We start from the raw sequence: 21061 nt of genomic DNA, 5'->3' as shown, positions 1-21061 counted from the left end.
AATCAAAGTCGCTCCTTTTCTTTTTAATTGTGCTTCTCTCTCTCGCTCTCTCTCTCTCTCTCTGTTTCCTGCACTGTCTTTTGGTCAGCCAATAGTTTGACTTACATGCTTTCCTGCGTGGGCTATGTCCAATCTGCTTCATCTGTCCCACTATGTCTCTGCCGTTCCTGGTTCTTCACCATAGGGAAATAGCAAGGGACCATCCCTTTTTTGACCTTCTTCCAGCTTCAACGACACACCTGTATTAACATGTACTCTACTGTCCAGCTATCATGTTTGTGTTCAGTGCACTTTACATTCTGAATGTGTTCTCCTTCCCGTAAATAAAGCACCCTGGCGGTCGACCCGTTGCTAATAGTCCTATGGGCCTCCGCCGTGAGCTATACCCACTGTTCCCCAGCACTTGTTACCCGCCTTACACTTTGCTTGGCTTTTTACCACAGGCTCCCAGTTTTTAAAGGAAAATAATGTATAGGACAAGCTCTGAGGAGGAAACATTTTCATATTTGCCCATCCTACAGATGTTTGCTCTAGGCTACTGTTATTTTACATACTCCTAATGCCTGTGTGTTTTGGTGGCAGATACTACCGTTTTACTGTATAAAGAAGCATAACTCAGAAGGGGCCTCATTTGCACTTCAAGCTCTTCTTGGAATGTTCTGTGGGGGGCGAGTTCACACATACTATCCAAGTGCTATTTCTTGCATCGGGTGGCCACCTGATGCCATTCCTTTTGCTGTCATTCATCAGTAGGCAATTAATATACTTGAAACTTGAAAAATCCTACCTCTCTTTAGTCAAAGAATGTTGTCAAGTATGCGTTTTTTTATATCCTGTGAATATCGAACAGGCAATACAACACGCTATTCAATTCCCCTTCAGAGAGATAACATTGTTTATTTCTATTTTGCAGGCTCTATAAAACATTCAAAGATGCCAAGTATGTCTACATGCTATTGGAGGTGTGCCTTGGTGGCGAACTCTGGAGCGTACTTCGGGACACGTAAGATTCTTTTATAAAAATGGATGCGTTCTGCACGCCAGAGTGAGCTTTAAAAAAGGTTCAGGCGCATTACCGATTCAACCAAGAAATGTCAGAGATATCGCGTGCTTGGCGAAGGATAGATATTAAACAAGCCCCCTTCATTGCCCACTGGCAAACTAAGCTTTCATGACTCATTCTTGGCCACTGTTAGAAGCAGATGAATGGTAAAAGCATAACACAGACATTTTTCACGTGCTTTCCAGAATCTGAGGCAATGTGGACATTTGCTAAAATAGATCTACCCTAATTAGGACCTCTGTTCCCAAAGGGGATCTCTTTCTAACAAAGGGCTATTTGTATGTCTTTTGTTTGCTTGGCATTGGGAAACATAAAACACACTTTGGAATCAGGTCTAAAGTATTGGGTTGTTTGCAGCCTAAAAGCTTCAAAAGCTTCCCTATACCTGCAGGTTGAGACATTTGATGTATGTGCTTGGCAGAGGAGCCAATGAAGCAAAGCAATCATCTGTTGGATTATGACTGAACAACTGTACATCAGAATCCCCCCAAAACAATAACAATACTTCAACACTGTGGAGCATCAGTTGGCTTAGGATAGCCAACCTCTGAGCCAGTGCATAGCGCCACTCACCTCAGGACTCCAATGTGGACAGAAGGGGGCCACCTCTCTTGCCCAGAGTGCACTGCATGTTCGTGGGGAACCTGATGTTAAATCATTTGTAGACTACCTGTTGGGGAGAATTCTCAGAAACGTGTTAATTCCCTTCTACCTTAGAGACCCCTAGCTCTTTTACAGGACTTTAGGACTTTTCATTTTTATCCTGGAGAGAGTGAGACCTTTTTCCCACTCTCTCATGTATTTCTCTTTGTTTTGAACCCTGTGTTTGATTTGGATTTGGAGTCTGACAAACTCCATAGTCATCATCTTTTTACATTGTGACACACGGCACCTTTGGCACATGGAAGTCTTCCAGATTTCCCAAAGGTTTAAATACCTTCTCTTCATTAACCTACTGGGTGCAGTAAAGTGATATTGCCTTTACTTACCTTTTGTAACTTTGTAGACCCAGCACACACTATCTTCCATAGAGTGCTGGAGGGGTTGCTTAGTATCCCCTTTGTCTACTTTCTGATGTAACATTTTTATGCTACCCTTTCTACAATTAATGGCTGGTCGCAGTGGTTTACTTGTTCCTACCATTGTGTGTTTTTACCGCAGGCTGCGTTCGCAGCTGCAGCATAGCACACATGGGTGCCCATTTTGTCAAAATGGCCTGGTCTTTTTTTGCCATTTCTTATTGGAAAGGTCCTTCTTGAGATTTACTCTGCGCGCCAAACTAGATTTGGTCCCTTTGTTCATTTTGTCTTTGGCAGGGTACACTGCTAAAGCACACCTCTGTTTCCAGCATGTCTGTGCTTAGTCTCCTTGGTTACAGGAATGCACCCAAAGGTGCTTGGCGAGCTGGCTGTCCTTGGAGGACAGCCACCCTGCTATGTGAGTGACAGCTGGGCTGCAAATGAATGGGAGAGGCTTGCATAAAAGGCAAAATCTTTTGCAAGTAAGGCAGAGTCGTCCATTGGATAAAGGAATCCGAAGAAAAACTTGGAAGAGAAGCTTGCTGCAACTCCTGGACCATTGGTTTGAAGGTGAATCCCTGCTGCAGTGCCGAATCTCCTAATTCACCTCGACTAGAGAAGCCCTGCGAAGGATGACTTCTCCCTTTGTTTTGGTGTGACCAATCGACCCCAAGACGAACTCGACTGGAAACCCTCTCTATGCTGGCTGTGCTTCCATTGCCACTGCAGGAACCGAGTGCCAGGGGACAGGAACACCAGAATCGAGTGCATCGTTTTAAAGCCTGACCCGAGTTCCAGGAAGATCCTCTGGACTCCCTCGAACCAGGGTTGACCAAGCCTGAGCCACCTGAACAAAGTGCAGGACCCCAAAGCAAGGAAAGTCCACAAGGTGTCCAAGAACCGCAGTGGTGCTATTCGCGAGAAGCTGAAACGCGAAGTTCCGCTGATCTGAACTTTGCCCATTGCTGCCACTGACCTTTGAATTGTAGTGCAGCAGTCCCCAGACATCCTCCCTCTTGTCCCCATGACTGAAGCCCAGGAACAACAGGGTCTGCCATACTACAATAGGAACAGAAGCCAGCTGGAACCAATTTCTTCAGATCTAAGGTACTGTGAACTAAGGGGTACTGACCTCTTGTTGTGTAGTTTGCTAGCTCTCAGTTGAGACTTGCATTTGATGCCTTTTGAAGAGTTGCTTGCAGCTTTGCCCATCACAAGCCTCCCAGCTCGTGTCCCAACAGTGATTCCTTTTTCTACAAAACTCTCTATAACATTGTGCAAGACTTTTTACTTACCTACCAGAAGTGCCTTAGCTCCCCTAGAATTTGCTCAATTTGCATTGGCTGGCCTGGCTCCCTGAAGATTCTTCTAACCTTTTGATCTGTTGCTCCACAAAAACATACATTCTTTACTTGTATAGCTGGAAAAGGGTTAATCTGCATTGCATTGGGGGATTCAAAAGTGCTTACCTGTTTGGGAAACGTGTTAACCATTGTTTCTTTCCCTAACCTTTTCCTTTTGACACCAAACTCAGTATTGCTCTAAATGTATGAGTGATATGTAAATGTTCACAGTTTCCTAGTTATTGAAGTCACCTCAGGGTGTAGGAAGTGTATGTGTGCCATCCCAATAGGGTATCTATTGATTTAGTGAAACTGAGAGTGTGTATTTATGTGTCACATATTTGCTCCCTTCTAAAGAAGGCTTATTCAAACTGACTGTTAAATTAATAAATATTGTTTAATCAAGAAACCTTGAGTGTGTTATTTGGATACTTGTCACTGTGAAACTCTATGTTGCAACCCTACAGCTCACATTGGCCCCTCCTGAGGTAAGCCTGGCTGCTCAGTCACTCTACCAACTTGTGTAGTACAGACGTATACCAAAGGTTGGGTTACCTATTACCAAGAGGACAAGGATTGTGCAGTCTCCCACGGCATACTGCATACAATGTTGCCTAAATCTGAGTAAGCATTTTGTAGGTAGCTGGGCAGCTACCTCACTGTGATCTATTGAAAGTTATTCTCTGAGCCAAGCTTTTGTCAAGGATTTCAATGCTTGACATCATAGACACCTCAAGCCTCCCCTGAATGTATTTCTTTTCCAATGATGAATAGCCCTTTCTCTAGTGAGAGAAGGAATTTGAAATATTTATCTTGAAAACTTCAATACTTGCTGTAATCAGTTGAATTGTGCATTCTGCAGCCAGATATCTAACATTTGCACTTGTGCTAAAAAGTGAGCAAATGCTTTTATAATACAAAATGGAGCAAACAGATTTGGTCACAATCCATATTATCGAAAAACATTTGCATTTGGGCAAACATTAATCAGGCTGTTTATTGCACTGTGTTTGCTGCATAACAAACAACAAAAGATGTCTACTACATTTCTTTTCAAATTATGTAGCAAACATAGTAAATAAAACAGTTTTACAAAGGTAGCGGGCGCCCCTCTCTCGCAAGAACAGACATGATAACCTGTTCAGTGGTTATTAACCACTTGAGAGTTCGCAGCCACTGCTTTTACTCACTGTGCCTTTCACAGATGGGTAATATCCATTTGCATATCAGTCTTTGTCCTGCCCAGGGGCAGTCCAGCACCGAAATACAATGGCAATTCCAATCTGAACGAGAGTACCACCAGCAACCCCATACACGTGTTTCACCCTTGTTGGGGATCATCAGTGAGGTGAAGCTGATGCCTCTCTAAGCACAGTGAGAGGGAGACCACGTCTGGTTGCCCCCAGGAGACCTAGGGTTACCAATCCCAGGTTCCTTAAAAAACAGTTTTACAAAGGTAGCGGGCGCCCCTCTCTCGCAAGAACAGACATGATAACCTGTTCAGTGGTTATTAACCACTTGAGAGTTTGCAGCCACTGCTTTTACTCACTGTGCCTTTCACAGATGGGTAATATCCATTTGCATATCAGTCTTTGTCCTGCCCAGGGGCAGTCCAGCACCGAAATACAATGGCAATTCCAATCTGAACAAGAGTACCACCAGCAACCCCATACACGTGTTTCACCCTTGTTGGGGATCATCAGTGAGGTGAAGCTGATGCCTCTCTAAGCACAGTGAGAGGGAGACCACGTCTGGTTGCCCCCAGGAGACCTAGGGTTACCAATCCCAGGTTCCTTAAAAAACAGTTTTACAAAGGTAGCGGGCGCCCCTCTCTCGCAAGAACAGACATGATAACCTGTTCAGTGGTTATTAATCACTTGAGAGTTCGCAGCCACTGCTTTTACTCACTGTGCCTTTCACAGATGGGTAATATCCATTTGCATATCAGTCTTTGTCCTGCCCAGGGGCAGTCCAGCACCGAAATACAATGGCAATTCCAATCTGAACGAGAGTACCACCAGCAACCCCATACACGTGTTTCACTGTGCTTAGAGAGGCATCAGCTTCACCTCACTGATGATCCCCAACAAGGGTGAAACACGTGTATGGGGTTGCTGGTGGTACTCTCGTTCAGATTGGAATTGCCATTGTATTTCGGTGCTGGACTGCCCCTGGGCAGGACAAAGACTGATATGCAAATGGATATTTCCCATCTGTGAAAGGCACAGTGAGTAAAAGCAGTGGCTGCGAACTCTCAAGTGGTTAATAATCACTGAACAGGTTATCATGTCTGTTCTTGCGAGAGAGGGGCGCCCGCTACCTTTGTAAAAATAGTAAATAAAACAGCTTACTCCACATTTTGGCAGGTGACATTTCTTTGGGATAATACCGACTGAGGCTAAACCTGTTTGATCCATTCTCTATTATCAGAGCAGCAAAACTGGTAGTAACTGTATTTGCTCTGCTTTTTTGCACAAGTGCAAATCTTTGATAACCTGATCTTTGATTGCTATTCTAACGGCATATAGAGACTTTGACATGGAGTAACATTGTATGTTTACATCCCTTTGTTCAATTCAGGCACAGAGGGCAGTAGGTGCTTGGCCATTTTGCTGCAAATTTACCAAAAGGCTACACCTATTGCTTCCCTTCTCTTCCAAAGATAAATATGCCACTGGCTCAGCTATGCAGTATGTTCATGTAGTGGTTTCTATGGGCTCTATCAATTCCCACATAACTGCATTGTTGAAGGAATACAAAAGGCCCATAAAGTTGGTTTTGCTTCCAATGGTAAAAGTCTGGGTCACTTTCTACTGTTGGTCCATTGGAAAGTAAGCAAAGGTCATTCTATACATGTGACATTTTCCTACTCACTGTCGCAGAGTTACGATTTACTACTGGGAAGGGCTGGTATTCATTCATTGAAAGTATTGTAATCATCCTAAGATGTGCTGGTACACTATCTTTCAAATAAAAGTGCACATACTCAGAAAATGTCAGTATCAGGCCGGTCCAGGTCCTGCCATTCACTCGTTTCTGGGCATTAGAGAGAAGTTTTGAAGAACCAAGCATGAAAAAAGGAGAAATGCACCTCAGATTGAAAATCTGATGCCTGCATGCCATGGAGAGAAGTGAGATGTGAGAAGTGAAAGAAAGAGTCAAAGATTATGCCTCATTCACATAAAAAGCAGGGAAATGGTTGGAGTGAGGATGAATGTAAATATATGATGCCAGAGAGGAGATAGTGAAGAAAATAATAGGATCTTGGACACAGTGATCAATGATAAGGAAACATGTATGCATCCAGGACTGAATGGAAGGCAGCCAGTAATATAGATGAGAAGAGAGCAGCTGCGGTATCTGTGTTCGCTCCACAGGCTGCTACAGGCTGTCATTGCTGATACCTCAGGAGGAGCTGCTCGGGAGGAACTGCTGATGTTGCTCACATTGATGTCTTCTGGCTTCTGCTTCTGGCCGCCAGAGCGAATTGGCGAACTTGTGAGTGAGCCGAGAGGGTGAGCCCACCAACACATGAGCAGGGAAACTGAGAGTTGCTCAGGGGCTTAGGAGTTCGTACCTCCCCGGTGCTTGTGGAGTTCTTTCCTTTACACCAGTGAAGACTTTTCTTGGGAGCTGTGGCTGAGTGTTGAGCATTGAGAAGTGTATCTTTGTGCCTTTGGTGTGTTTTGGCATGGCAAAGAACCAAGAGCTCTGCTTTTAGAAGCTGCAGCAAGGACTTCTGTGGCTACGTGATGTGCGAGGAGTAAGTGCTGGGGAGCCAACTTCCCAATGTGCAGACAGTTACTCACTACATATTACATATTTCATATTACATATTATATGCTACGCACTGTCCATCTGATTGCCCAGTACCAGTTCTACCATTTGTATAACTGTATCACTGCTACTTGTCGCTCTGTGTTGGGAAAGCTCCCATTCTTTCATTACCCAGAGAGAGAGTGGTGGGCGTGTACCGTGCACCATGTGTTTGTGGATTTGCCCCGCCCTTAGTATGCCTAAGCACCAGGCATCTAATTCCATTAAAACACATGCAGTGAAATGTGCAATGGTGGCTACTCAAGCACAAACTTTACCAACAAACTGCTGGCCTCTATACCCTGTATTGGACCCAAAATGATTGAGGCGGTTGTAACAGCATTGATTACTCTGAGGACTGACCTGGATGACCATGACTCCATTGCCTCTACGAGCTCACCTTTGCATAGTATACCTCCTCCTGGCTCCTTGCTGCTAAGCCCAGTTTTGAGTACTGCCAATCACAGCACTGAGGTTGAGAGGCTTTATGAAAAGATTTTGCTATTGGGAACAGCACCACTGGATCTTGCAATCTCTACGAACTCTACCGCTCCAAACATCATCCTAAGCAAAAACAATCAAAACCATTTGAGCACCGTGTCCTCACCTCCCTGTCTGGGAGAGGCTCTTGATGCTAATTCAGAGTCTTTGGTGATGGGGCAATGGGGGCGTTCCAGGGATGAGGTCCTTCAGGCCATCCAAGCTGAACACACTGAGCTGGAGGCAGCGAGGGAGACCAACTGGAGTACCTCCTCCGAGGTGATGCTCAATGTATTGGAAACATTATTGGAGCAATTAAAACGGAAATGTAACGATCTGTCCGGCTGCATGGCAAACATCTGGGGACAATTGGTCCAGATTATGGAAACCATCCTCAAACTAGCCACCATGATCAGCAACATTGCCAAGCTGCAGGAAACAACCAATGCAAGACTAAGAGAGTTGGAATCTCTCTCCAGAAAACAGCTCACTATGCTATCAAAGTCAGATCTTACCTTTCAAAATTCAGGTAAACGTACACTGGATTTGAATACCACAGCCGGGTGCTAGGCAAAAAGAAGAAAGCATCCAAACAGGCCATAATGTATGAAGACATTGGCAATGAAGAAAAAAAAACGGTTCCAACTAAGCAGAGACCAGTGACTATACGGTACTCCCCACTAAAGCAGGGGCGTGTGGGACAAGATGCTCCTGTTGCTCGCCCACGACTGACTAATTGCGAGGTGACCATTGCATCCACTATTGTATGTTCACCAGAGGCTTGCACCATGGCAGACACTGCCATACCCTCTCATTTGCGAAGAAATAACCAAGGGCAATGTGACAAAAGAGAAAAGCAAAAGGCCCAGCAAGGGAACACGGTGTCTGCAGTAGAAAAACTGCCCATAAACAGACAAACAAAACACAAGCTACTATCAATATGGAGGAAACTACTTACAACCTGGAAGGCCTGTTCTGCCTCAATTGTCAGAGCCTGTGTCAGTAATTGATCGGAGTTCTAACACGGCAACCACTCAAACTGAACTAGTCTAAGATGTGTCATTGCTGGCCACCATTGGACCCTCCACTCAGTCCACTAAAATAAAGGCTGTACAAATCCAAGGCATATTTGGTGCCCCAAAAAGAACCTACATCCACAGATCTCAGTTTTGGAGCTCTTCCATTCTGTGCTCCCACTTCAATTCATCACTAGTAACGACATACGAATTGTAGACATTTGCGAAGATCAATAGAGTGACAGGAGGGCATTGCCCAATATCTTCTTCCACTTTGAGTCTAAAATGACATATGTCCTGGACTATGGAAAGGCTCTGTATAAGCTAGGCTTTGAATGCACCTTAATTGATGTAGCCTGGCCTGTAGATGGGAGGATGGACTCTAAGTATGATAGCAACCGGACGGGCTTGAGTGGGACATCCTGTGGTCAACCACCACCCTCAGCCCCCCACTGCTGCTCCACCGGTGACATACTTAAGTAATAAACCTACTGTCGCCAATCAGGCTGACGAATCCCATTGGGCTTGGCTGCCCAATTTGGTGGACCAGCGTGGAAGGGCATGCTCCTAGCTGTGATACTAGTGCTTGCTATTTGCTCCTGAATTGGTACACTCGAGGAAACACACATCTTTTTGAAGAGGGTGGCTTACTTTATTTTATTGACAATGTTTTAATTATAGCTCTACAGGAAACATGGCTCACTACTGATATAGTGATTGATGGTTGGACCACTCTTCTTCTCCTGCTGGACAGGGTCTGAAAGGCCGCCCGAAAGGAGGGCTGGCATTGGGTGTCAAGAAACATTTATTTTTAGAAGCTGTGCCACTTGGTGTAGAGTATGTCTTGGTGGGTAGAGTCTGCACATCCGAGGGAGCGGCCTCAATACCTAAGATAGCTCTCTACGTTGTTAATCTATACGATCCCCCCTTTAAAAGGTGCCATGCATCGACTCTCAGGGTTGTAAACATTTGTCTTGATAATCTGGGCCACAGTGCCCGGTAATCAACTGTGAGGATTTTAACGCTAGGATCCTGAGGGCTGTCTATCCAAGTAAATCGGTGTGCACTTCTTCCCCCATGCAACAAGGCACATATGATAAGCCCTGCAACAGGGTTTCATCTGGGCTGAGCTGCTATACTCATACAACTACAGCATGGTCAATGGCTCCTATCCATCTGATAATCCACCTAGCTATACACGGATTGGGAACAGGCCAAGTAGCATCATAGACTATGGTTTTGTGCCTACTCAATGCGATCTGGTGAAGAACATGCAGGTCTTGCAGTGGGATGAAAGTGACCACCTTCCTTTGGTGGTCTTGTTAAATCTGGTGGAAGTAACTCCCACCCTTACTCACCCTGGGCAAGTGCATGTCTACTCAGCCCTGAGTCGCATTTCCTAGCACAAGGGGAATATGGAGAGGGCATCTGCCACACAGCCCAAGAAACTCTTGATAGCTATATAGGTTCTTGGGACACTGCTCAAATTCTCCCAGGTGCCGTAGATGGGCCCACAGCTATGCACCACTTTGAGGCCTGTATGGAAAGCATTTCGGAGCTGTAGTGAGGAACGGTGCTGGGATGTCTGCAGATCACAGTGTAGAGTAATTTGTTTACCCTGTCTAAACCGAGGCAAGCACCCTGACCCGGTGAAAAGATGTCACCATGTTGGACACGCAGAAGTGAACATTTGGCGCTGGAAACAACTACACCAACAACTTTGTCGAGGACATTGATTGGTGATTGACTCCATTCCCACGAGTGTAAGATTTGATCTAGTGCCAATTTAGAAGGTGGTTCCTTTCATCTATCTGAAGTTGCAGATGGAACACTATAAGCTCTGTGGAATTTTTCCCTGGAGCATTGTGGATTAGGTCCTGAGTTTGTGCTACCCCCATTAACCAGCATTGGAGAGTGAATATTGGAAGACATCTTCCACCAGATTGTGCTATGAGTCTGAGGGAAAATTGACACCTCATTATTGTCCTGAAGAAGGTCAGAACTACGCCAGGCTGAACTTGAAAGCCCCTATTTGCAGCCTGAAACATATGTAGACATTGTCAATAAGCTTGGTTTGCTATTGTATACACATATACACACCACCAGGAGACACGGGTGTAACAAAAACAAAATACTATGTTGACATTGGTTGTGTGAGTGAGAGTATGTGTATGAAAGGTGGAATGAATTAGATGTCAAAATTGTGATTTGTCTTCATAAATTGTATGTTTTCTTAATATTTTGGTATTTTTTTAAATAAATTCATTTTCTGTATTCAAATCAATTGCTAATTGCATCTGTCCAACCTCATTTTTGCATATTACTATATTGTTTACCTGGAGGACTTTTGAGATAACAGGTAACCTTATAACCTACACATGGAAAGCATCGGGGCCTGCTCTGTGTCAAGGGGCACAACCAGTAACATGGAAGGTATTGTAACAAATATAAAATATGTCCATCGGTTTGAAGAGGGAATCAAGGAGAATAAAAGATTCCTTTCATGAAGCCCTGCGTGCACTATCCCGATAGTTTGTAGATCTGCCTTCCTATGCACTAAGGGTGAAGGCCTTAAAAAGTGAGAATGATGGATGCCTTAGAAGGCACAGGCTTAAGAGGGAATGATATGATAGTTTTGATTTGATATGATAGGTTATTTATAAGGCACTTAATACCCAGAAGTTTGTAAGCGCGGACCCGGGGATCGAACCTGTGTTGCTCGGTGTCGTTTTGCTTCCAAGGCGAACACGTTGTCCCTGAGCTATCCTCCTGTGACAATGGTCCCGTGACAATAGTCTACCTGGTGACTCCTTGTACACTCCTCACAAACCCACGATTCTGCTCTGTTTTGGAAAACCATCAATGGCCACTCAGGTAGAGCTAGGGATCTAAATGGAGCTGTAGGGCCACGGTGGGAAGCATATTTAGTACAACATTTTGGAGGTGGACGCCAGAGCGATGTTCTAGTGTCTTTGAGTCAGCATAGATGGTTTTATGAGAAAAACATCTGTGATATTCATAGAATAATCACCATGTGCAAATCTTCTAGAATCCTCGGTCCAGATGCGATATGCTGTTCTCTTATTAAGAGAGACCCTACCCTTTGGGCTGAGCCTCTCCATTGGTTATTCGTTTGGATCAGCCATGCACAAATATTACACCTTCATGGCCCAATGGCATTATCGTGCCTGTACATTATAAAAAATGCTGTTCAAGAAATGATTGCTTGCTGGCAATGCTGGACACTTCTTGTAAGATCTTCTCTTGTATATTACTGTTGGAACTTGAAGAATGGTCTAGCAAGTATAACATATTCCCCTTCAATCAGACTGGCTTCCATAAAGACTCGAAAACCACAATCAATTGCTTGGCCATGTATATTGCTATCCACCTGGATGGCTTATTCGCGGGTCAATGGTGTATGCAGCATTCATTGATTTCAGTGTGGCGTTTCACACCATCGACAGGGCGACACTCTGAAACAAATTGCTGGCAGGTGGTATACAATTGGGTCTTCTGAAGATCATAATTAATCTTCATGGTCAGACCTGAGTAAAGGTCCATATGGACCAAGCCGGCAGGACAACTGGCTGGTTTATAACACCAAGGGTCTTGAGCAAGGGGGCACATTGGCACCCATATTATTTAAAAATCTACCTAGCCAACGTGGGAGGAATATTACCTAGTCATTCTGCTAACCCACCATGACTTGGCGATGGAGCCGTGTCATGGCTGGGTTACACCGATGACTTAGTCCTATTGGACACTACTCCTGTGGGCCTGCAGGCATCCTTGAATAAAGTAGCTGACTTTGCCAAATCCAACTCTCTGCTAATAAATATGGACAAAACTAAAATCATGGTGTTTCACCCAAAGGCAGCTAAGGCGGCAAGCCTTAAATGGACGCTTGCCGGCACCACAGTGGAAGTTGTCCCAGTGTTCAAATACCTGGGATCCACGTGAATGAAGAGCTAAGGGTATCTAAGCACTAGAGCACACTAAATTAAAGTCTGTAACAATGGTGGGTGCTATAAGTGCCTTGGCCTCTAAGGATGGTGGCTAATCTATAGGTGCAATTTTACAACTGCACCAGGCTAGGATCGCCTCTGTTATTTGATACAGGGCAGACATTTGTGCTCTGGGGCTGGTTGGAGAAACCAGGCTACTGGAACCCTTGAAAATCAAGAGGTTACTTAGACTGCCCTCACAAACATCTATTGAAATGTCCTATTTAGAGTTTGATGTGATACCCACAGACGTGAAGCTACAACTAACTACCACACTATATTAGGGAAGATCAATCCTATCCAAAGTTCAGACTTAGCTACTTTAACTGGCTCAAGTTGAATGACATCTAATTGATTAATCATACACACTCTCCAGCCAGTACCACACTCTGGCACCACCAATATATATATTTTTTGTATATTTGCTAATATCGGAACATGTTATACTTTTGTACCTTGCCATGCCTATACTATGTACTATAATGTAATTACAGTACCATATTCTCTGCATAACCATGTAACCTGTTAACCAAGCCTCGCATTATCTGTACTGTTTGCGCCCTGACACCCCTGGTCTGGAGCGCACCAATAAATAAATAAACTAAACTAAAGTAAACTAAACTAAACTAAACTAAACTAAACTGTCTGTACCTGGTCTGGAAAAAATATAATGCTGGGGTGGACTATATGCTGGGCATACTGCATGTAGCGTTAAAATCTAGACTTAATTTTATGCCCAGCAGCTACCTGGTCAAAATCTGATTTGTAGCCAGGAGATGGCTTGCTCTTGCACCAAACCAAGCATTGCACTGTCCCTTTCTAAAATACAAAAATTGTTTGAGGGCAATTGTCCTCACTCAGTGTAGGGAGAAGCTAACGATAGATCTTGCTTCAAAGAGCCATGCAGCAAATGCTATTGTATGCTACCTAAACAAAGTAAAGGTGCCAAATTACATCTGAAGCTTCCTTGGAAACCCCTCTGTATGGGATTACCTAAAGGTAAAGTTTAACACCCTGAAGACATATCAAATAGTTGGGGCATGGGGCAATTTATCTAGTGATCACCGCTTCTGCTGCCTATGTGGTGGGGCCAGCGTTGAGACTGCTAAACATCTTTTATTGAGTTGTGAAGCCCTGGCTCAACTTAGGGAAAGGTCCTGTGGTGCGATAGCCCGACGGGAGCAACCAGACATAGAAGAAGTATGGCAACTGTTTATGTGTGGCAACTTGCTGGCTGATTCATGTAATTATTTGTGCTGAAAACACAGATTTGCACGCTTTTCTGCCCAAAAATCCCCATACTTCAAACAGGGATTTTTGGGCAGAAAGGAACGCAAATCTTCGTTTTCGGCGCAAATAATTCCATGAATCAGGCAGTTGGAGTCTTACATTCACCACTTGTATATGTTTTGGAGAAAGATTGCTCTTATTCTACATGAACTTTGTCAGTGATTTGATATGGGTTTTTATTTCTGTTTCTGTTTTTTTCTGTACCCATAAGTGGTAATGTAATGTAATGTTATGTTGGTTACGATATTATAAAAGTTGAATTGTCAACTGTATAAAATAAAAAAAATAAAAAATAAAAAAATATTGATGAGCAGGGAATATTGTCAGGGTATTGCAGACTTCAAGACAGGTTTCCCACACAAGTCTTATAAATAGCCTTTTTCCCAATACTCCTCCAGAAGGTGGTTATTTAACCCTGCAACCAAAGGCCAATGAAGTGTACACACACTTCAGGACAGGAGCTGCAAGAAAACAGATATAATATTGATTAGTTTATCAGGTCCGTTTGAATTCCCCACCCAGCTCCAGTGCGTGTGTTACCTGTGAATAAAGATCCACTGAAGAGGAGGAGGAGAAGAGGGGACAGGAACCCCCAAAAAAAGCCATGGAAAAAGAAAACTAACTGAAGGAAACTAGCGAGGGCGTCCTAAGCCCGAATGGTAAGAGGGATGCCTAAGGGAACAGCCAGAGTAGACAGGCCCAGGAGTCCTCAAGTCTTGAGATGGAAAAACAGTTAATTCCCAATATCCAGGTAAAGTACAAACCAAAGTACCCCAAAGAATATCCAAAGTTCAAATCCAAAATCCAAGTAAGGTACAATCCAATGTTCCCCAAAGAAAATCCAGTGCTCAAGCAACAACATTTCCAAAAAAGCCTATTCAAAACCACAATTCCTAGAAGGAAGTCCAAGATCAAGTTACCAGATATCAGAGTGCAGGAAACACCAGAAGCCAAATCAGAATCCAAGAGAGCAGTCAATGCACAAGCCAAGAATCATTAACACGAATAAACAAACTGGAGCAGAGACAATTCAAATAGCTGCACAGCAGGGTAAACACAGCTGTGAAGTACTGAAGATCTTTCTTACGTGCACTTAATTGATGCAAAACTCTGATGCAGCGTTCCCCTCCCACTTGACATTTTGGATCACTGAGGAACAGGCATGATGACGTGTGTTCCTGCCCTGCAAGCGTCGTGCTAAAATTCTAGGGATGTGCAGTGTGTTCCAAGCGCCATGGAAGCCTCCAGTTTTTGTGTACAGACAAGTGCCATGAGGCACGCCTCATGATAGATCCCCTCTCCAAGGGCCATGGACCCCTCAGACTAGTTGGGTACCGCTTATAAAAAGGACTGCAAGACGGAGGACATGCTCCTTGGAGCTGGGCTCCCATGATTTTTCTTCAGGACCGTAACCCTTCCAATTGATAAGATAATAAAGCACACTTTGATGTAGGAGTGAAGCTAGGACCTGCTTGACTTCATATTCAATGGAAAGGCCCATTTTAATAGGTGCTGGATGAGGCAAAAGGTGGGTTGCTGTCTTGTACGGTTTCAAGATAGATTTATGGAGAACGGGATGTATTCGTCAAGAACATGGATACTAAGGCATAGCGCAACAGTGTTGATAAAATGAGAAAGAACATAAGGTCCCACGTAACGGAGAAGATGTTTTCTTGAACCATTGATTCGAAAATAATGGGTAGCAAGTATTAGAATGGATATCTAAACTCTGGTGTGGTGAACACATGTTTAGGAGGCCAGCCTTTTTATAGTGATCAGGGAGCAACTTCTGGGAGTTTAGCCAAGCCAATCATGGTAGCATGGAGAGAGGCCAGAGCTAAATCTCAGGAGAGGTGAATGGGGTAAGATGTCCACAAGATGTCCACAATGAGTGAAACACCAAGGATTACACTTAGACAGTTAGTTATAAAAATACTATAAAATGACTAACGGCAAGTAATATTCTCACACAATACTAAACACAAAACATATGTACATACACTGTAGTTGGTGCAAAATCCTACTATCCGAACCCCAATACCTGTGAAGGAAAGCAAGTGATTAGGTTTGCACAAACTATCCACAATACAGTAAAAACAATGAAAAAGTAACTGCTGCCACCAGTCACTGGCATAGTGGGGGCCCCCACATTCCCTGTGGTGTGGGGGCCTACACACATGTCCTGAGAGGGGCCCCCCTCAGACTTTAAAAATAAAATAAAAAAAACAAAAGTTTATTTTTGAAATCACTCAGCCTTCATAAACACATTCATTCTGTTACATGGGTGGCTGCCTGGTTCTGCCTGTATGGTTAAAGGGTACACACTTACATGTATGGGTAGCAGGCTGTGCGTGTGTGTGCTTGTGTTCAGGGGCACAGAAACATACATTTTGGTGGGCTAACCCTTCAAATGTTGGGAGAGATGCTAGCTTCACAGGGTGTGGGGGAGGTGCAAACACATTTGTGCAGCGATGCAACTTACTTCTTTGCACATTCTAATTAGACTATTTTAGTGCAGCTTTGTAGTAGATGATATTAAGCTTAATAGTAGAACATTTGATACCGTTGTTGATCACTTCAACTCCCCTTATGTCAGCACCTCTCCTCATTGTATACTGTATCACTGTTTTGTAGTAGCATCACTTTCCCATCAATCATTAAACAATGCTACATTGCTTGCCAGCTAGTTTCCCACTGTATAAATTCCACACATACATATAAATCCCATAATATCATTCAGTACCCTGGCCATGGGCTCTACTGTTTTCTGCTGGAGGAACAAAATAAACTAAATGAATAATGCACAAGCATGTGTCATATTTTAAGGTAAATTCAATAAAAGACACTGACAAATTCAGATTGCAATTTGCTCCCTTTCTAAAAGTGAGCGTTCAAACTACTTCACTAGCAATGCTATGACCATGAAGCCATTAGTTGCCTACATAAGCTTAGATGTAGCCCGGCATGTCACTGTTCGCTCTGCAGTATCTTGGCTAATCACAGCAGCAGCTTGGGCTTTCCCTTTTCTTCCCAATATATTATGGGACATGTTGCTCTAAATAGTTTAAATTATATCAATAAAGTGGTGTAATAATGGCAATTACAAATCACATCTCATGTTTTTATCATTTTACACAGTCTATTCTAGGATAAGGATTAAACCTGTACTCTAATTTTCATAGAGTACAGGCTTTTATGAACTGCCTAATTATATTAATTGTAAATTGTGACACCTGAAACAACTAAGCAAATAGACAGACCCCCTCAGCAGCAAATTAGTGAGACTATTAACTCCCATAAATAAGTAAAATGTACAGTACAGTTAATTAGTTATGTATTCATATGTTTACATTGTTGCTTTAAACCACACATTTTAGGCAATTAAAAAGGAAACTGAAGGAGAGATTCAAACTCAGTTCCAGGCAGCTCCCTTTTTGAAGATGAGTGCTGCAATACAAATGCTGTGCCATGAAGTTTGTATACGCATAAAGAAGGGCAACTGCAATATGTCATCCTACGTCACCACGCACTTGACCAAAACCTTGCTCATGGGCAGTGCAAGTTACATATATTGTCACACTGCAGAGAAATGTGAGAAACCAGAAAGTGTCTCACCCACTAGTCCCCGGAGATCAGTCATCTAGCCAGGACATGGCCATCGCTTTTGGATCCAGTTCTTGGGAGTGGACCAGTGCGGGAGGATCACCTGGGTTAGGGGTCTTCAGGGAGTAGGAGTGGGACACTGGATGGTGAGATGTGGTATCCCCTTCCCTATAACTCAACCTCCCCCTTTTCACACCACAAACACTTTCTCACATACATCCTGCAATGAGAAAAAACCAACTAACACCAGAGCTGTGTACCTGATATGTTTCAATACAATGGCCAGGCAGGGTCAGGCAATTAATGACCATCATGCACACCTCACTTCCATTACACTTCCCTACATGGATAAAAGGAGGAGAACGAGAGCACACTCTGAGCAAGGCAAAGCACAAGAGGAAACAGCAGGTCTAAGATGGCAGTTTAACACAAGGAGGAAGACAGCAAAATCGAAGGGGATCACAAGGAGGGAAGTTCCCTTGACCTTTTCGACAAGGAACCGTTACTCTCATGACACCTCAAGGATAGAAAGCATAAGACCAGTAGAGGAGGCTGAGGAATCCTACATTGTGTGTCAGAGGTACCCGGGGCCTGCCCGCGTCGATAATCAAGGCGGGGAGAAACGCCAGCTGCCGTGGTACTGTCCTTCACTCCAACAAGAAAGCAGCGCCAGTGAAATCAGCCGGTGAGGTGGGGAGACCAACACAAGACCGGTCTGTGTTGAAGCCAAGGTTTCAAGCTGCACCATTGTATTGCGAGCGCTGGAACGAACATTGTATGAAACGCGTGTGATAACCAACGCAAGTAAAGTTGAACTGCAGATGAGTGATTGAATTTTGAGGCCAAGATATATGATACATTTGAAAGAGTGGTCCGGCACCATGTGCATGCTCAATCAAAAGTCTCTGTAGGGTGTCCAGTTGAGAGTTAACAAAAGTGAAAGATTGGCAAAGGATTGTGTATCGAAGTGGTCCTGCAACAGTTCAAGCAAAATGCTGTGCACAATTGAAAGTCTTCGATATTGATATAGTGAAGAAAGTTGATGGCAAAGACGATAAAGTTCGTCCGAGCCCAGGAGATGGAGATCAATTGAAAGCTTTGTGATAAAGCAAGTTTGTCTTACTATAGATAAATTAGTCTGAGCCCGGCAGAGGGAAACTGATTGAAGATTTTGTGTTGGAACGTATCTGAGCCCAGCAGAGGGGGATCCAGGGTGAACCGTGAGTCACCCGAGAAATTGGATATGTGGAAATCCTAAGAAAATTGTGTTGTTGGAGTTTTGAACTGCACCTTTGTGCTAGAGCAGCCAGAAACTGTACTAAGCTCGAGTTTGTTGCCTTATCCCGTGCTGAAAACATGGCGAAGGGAAGCCAATGGCTTGAATATCCTGACATATCATTTCTTGAACACTTTACTTTTGCATAATATTGTTTCCCACACTATTTGTATTTAGAGGTAAGGATTGGCAATAGGTTTATTAGTATAGGCCCCTTTATTTTGAGAAGACACCATTAGGACTGCTTTGGTATTATTTGATGGTCATAGTTTGCTCCCATCTTTAGATTTAGGTTTAGACCAGCATTTATCAAACCCAACTGAGGTTCAATAAACACCCTTGAACTGTGGTCACTTGTGTCTGTCTAACTGTTGTGATACTATACCTTCCTTACAGAATGGAGAGGTGCAGTTAGTTTCCCTCTGGACAACGGGTCTGCAGATGGGTTTTGGACTATGACTCTTATGATCCCTCGTCATTGACTAGGCTAGCTAGAGATGATGAGAGTTGAGCTGTAGTCCAAAATATCAGAATAGTTGTAGACCACAGCTGCTGTCCTAACAGTGATGGGGATAAAAGAAATAAATGTGTGACATTAGAAATAGCAGTGCCATAGTATTCTCAAAGAGGCAAAGGGTTTCTTATCGTGGCAAAGGGTGCGTTTGTGGCAAACAAGGTTACAAAGGTTGACAAGTTCTGTAGACGAACGTTCCATTTGGAATATTCCATTGTTGTTCACTTCAGAGTATCGCCCAATACATTTGCACAGGTAGACATATGAGACAGGCTCCTGATTTCAATGTTAATTACTTAACCATTAGACCCATCATTTCTCCAAGTGAGGTGCCATATTAATATACCAAGCCAATAAGTCAACTAAGTTTGAGAAGGCATCCAGAGTGGGTGCCTTTGCCATTACCACATATTCCTGCGTTTTTCATAAAAAATTCTGCTCTTCTCCAATATTTGGGGTACTGCAAATCTTCAATGTGAAACTGAAAGACATCCGAGAGCTGAGGTGTGGTTGTTTCTTTTCCTTTTTATCTTTTTTATGGAAGCGTATAAAAAGTTCATATATTTGAAAGGTACACCATAAATGTATCACCTTCAATTATATTTATCATTATACAATGTAATCACTGTACATGTTACATATAGATATACAATTGGAGAGATATCATAGATGAGCCCGTATTATGGTTTATATCAATGTCATATTAATCCCCATTTCCATTGGGTCCTGTAAGGAACACATGGTGGCAACAGTAAAGACAGACACAAGTGATCACAGTTGAAGGGTGTTTATTAAACTGTAAATGCAGGGTGGAAAACGCCTAATCTAAACCTAAATCTAAAATGGGAGCAAGCGTCGACCATCAAAAGAAAAATAAGGCAGTCCTTGTGGCGTTGTGTCAAAATAAAAGGGCCTATACTAAGAAAAACCTATTGCCAATTCCTTACAACTAATTACAAAAAGAGTGTGGGATAAGGGTTCAATAAAGAAAGAAGTGTTCACAAAAAATAAGTCAGGATGTGATTGCCAGGGGTCTCCCTTACCCACCTTTTCAGCATGGGACAAGGTGGGACCTTGGAACACAGCACACGTTTGAGCTTTCTCAGCATGAGCTAACAATTCCATTCCAGTTATCAGGTTTTTCGGTGGATAAATCTCTTTTCAATAACAAGTCTCTTGCCTTGGAGGGCCTGATGTATTCAACAAACAAACAAAAAGTTCCTTTCTCAATGTGCTTTGGGTGAGGACCTTTCACCCTTGGATCTCCCTCGACCGGGCTCGGATCCACTACACAAGGGGGGACAATTCACTTCCCCTAGTCTTCCAATGCTTCTTACTTTCACGGGTCTTATTGTCTTTTTAAGCAATTCTTCAGGTTTCGCCCCTGATTGTTGGCTTCCCTATGCCGGGTTCAATCTTGCCAACTTTTACAAACAGTTCATATACTAGTTTTCACCATGCAGGATTAATTTCCCTTTCTTTCAACATCAACAGTCGGTCAAAGGCTTTTGACGGTACAGAGGATTTTACAAGAACCCTGTATGACCACTTTGTCCTCTCTTCACCTCTTCACAAGGCCTTCTGGTTACGGTCATTTCTTATCATTGGGTAGTCACCCAGAGTTTCCTGCGTGA

At 43.5% G+C, this 21061-nt stretch overlaps 1 protein-coding gene across 4 annotated transcripts in view; it reads left to right on the top strand.

Moving 5' to 3' along the window:
- The window catches only part of LOC138472491 (cGMP-dependent protein kinase 2-like), a 2724950-nt gene that overhangs the window by 1997995 nt on the left and 705894 nt on the right, over positions 1 to 21061 (top strand). For all 4 annotated transcript variants that reach the window (XM_069610703.1, XM_069610701.1, XM_069610702.1 and 1 more), the window contains exon 13: positions 914 to 1003. In XM_069610703.1, the coding sequence (XP_069466804.1) occupies positions 914 to 1003 (90 nt within the window). The remainder of the gene's footprint in view (positions 1 to 913; positions 1004 to 21061) is intronic.

The sequence above is a fragment of the Ambystoma mexicanum genome, chromosome 8, assembly GCF_040938575.1.
Source record: "Ambystoma mexicanum isolate Mex_15411 chromosome 8, UKY_AmexF1_1, whole genome shotgun sequence".
Lineage (NCBI taxonomy): Eukaryota > Metazoa > Chordata > Amphibia > Caudata > Ambystomatidae > Ambystoma > Ambystoma mexicanum.
Note: the sequence above shows the minus strand (reverse complement) of the source record. Positions and strands in the feature narration are given on the sequence as shown.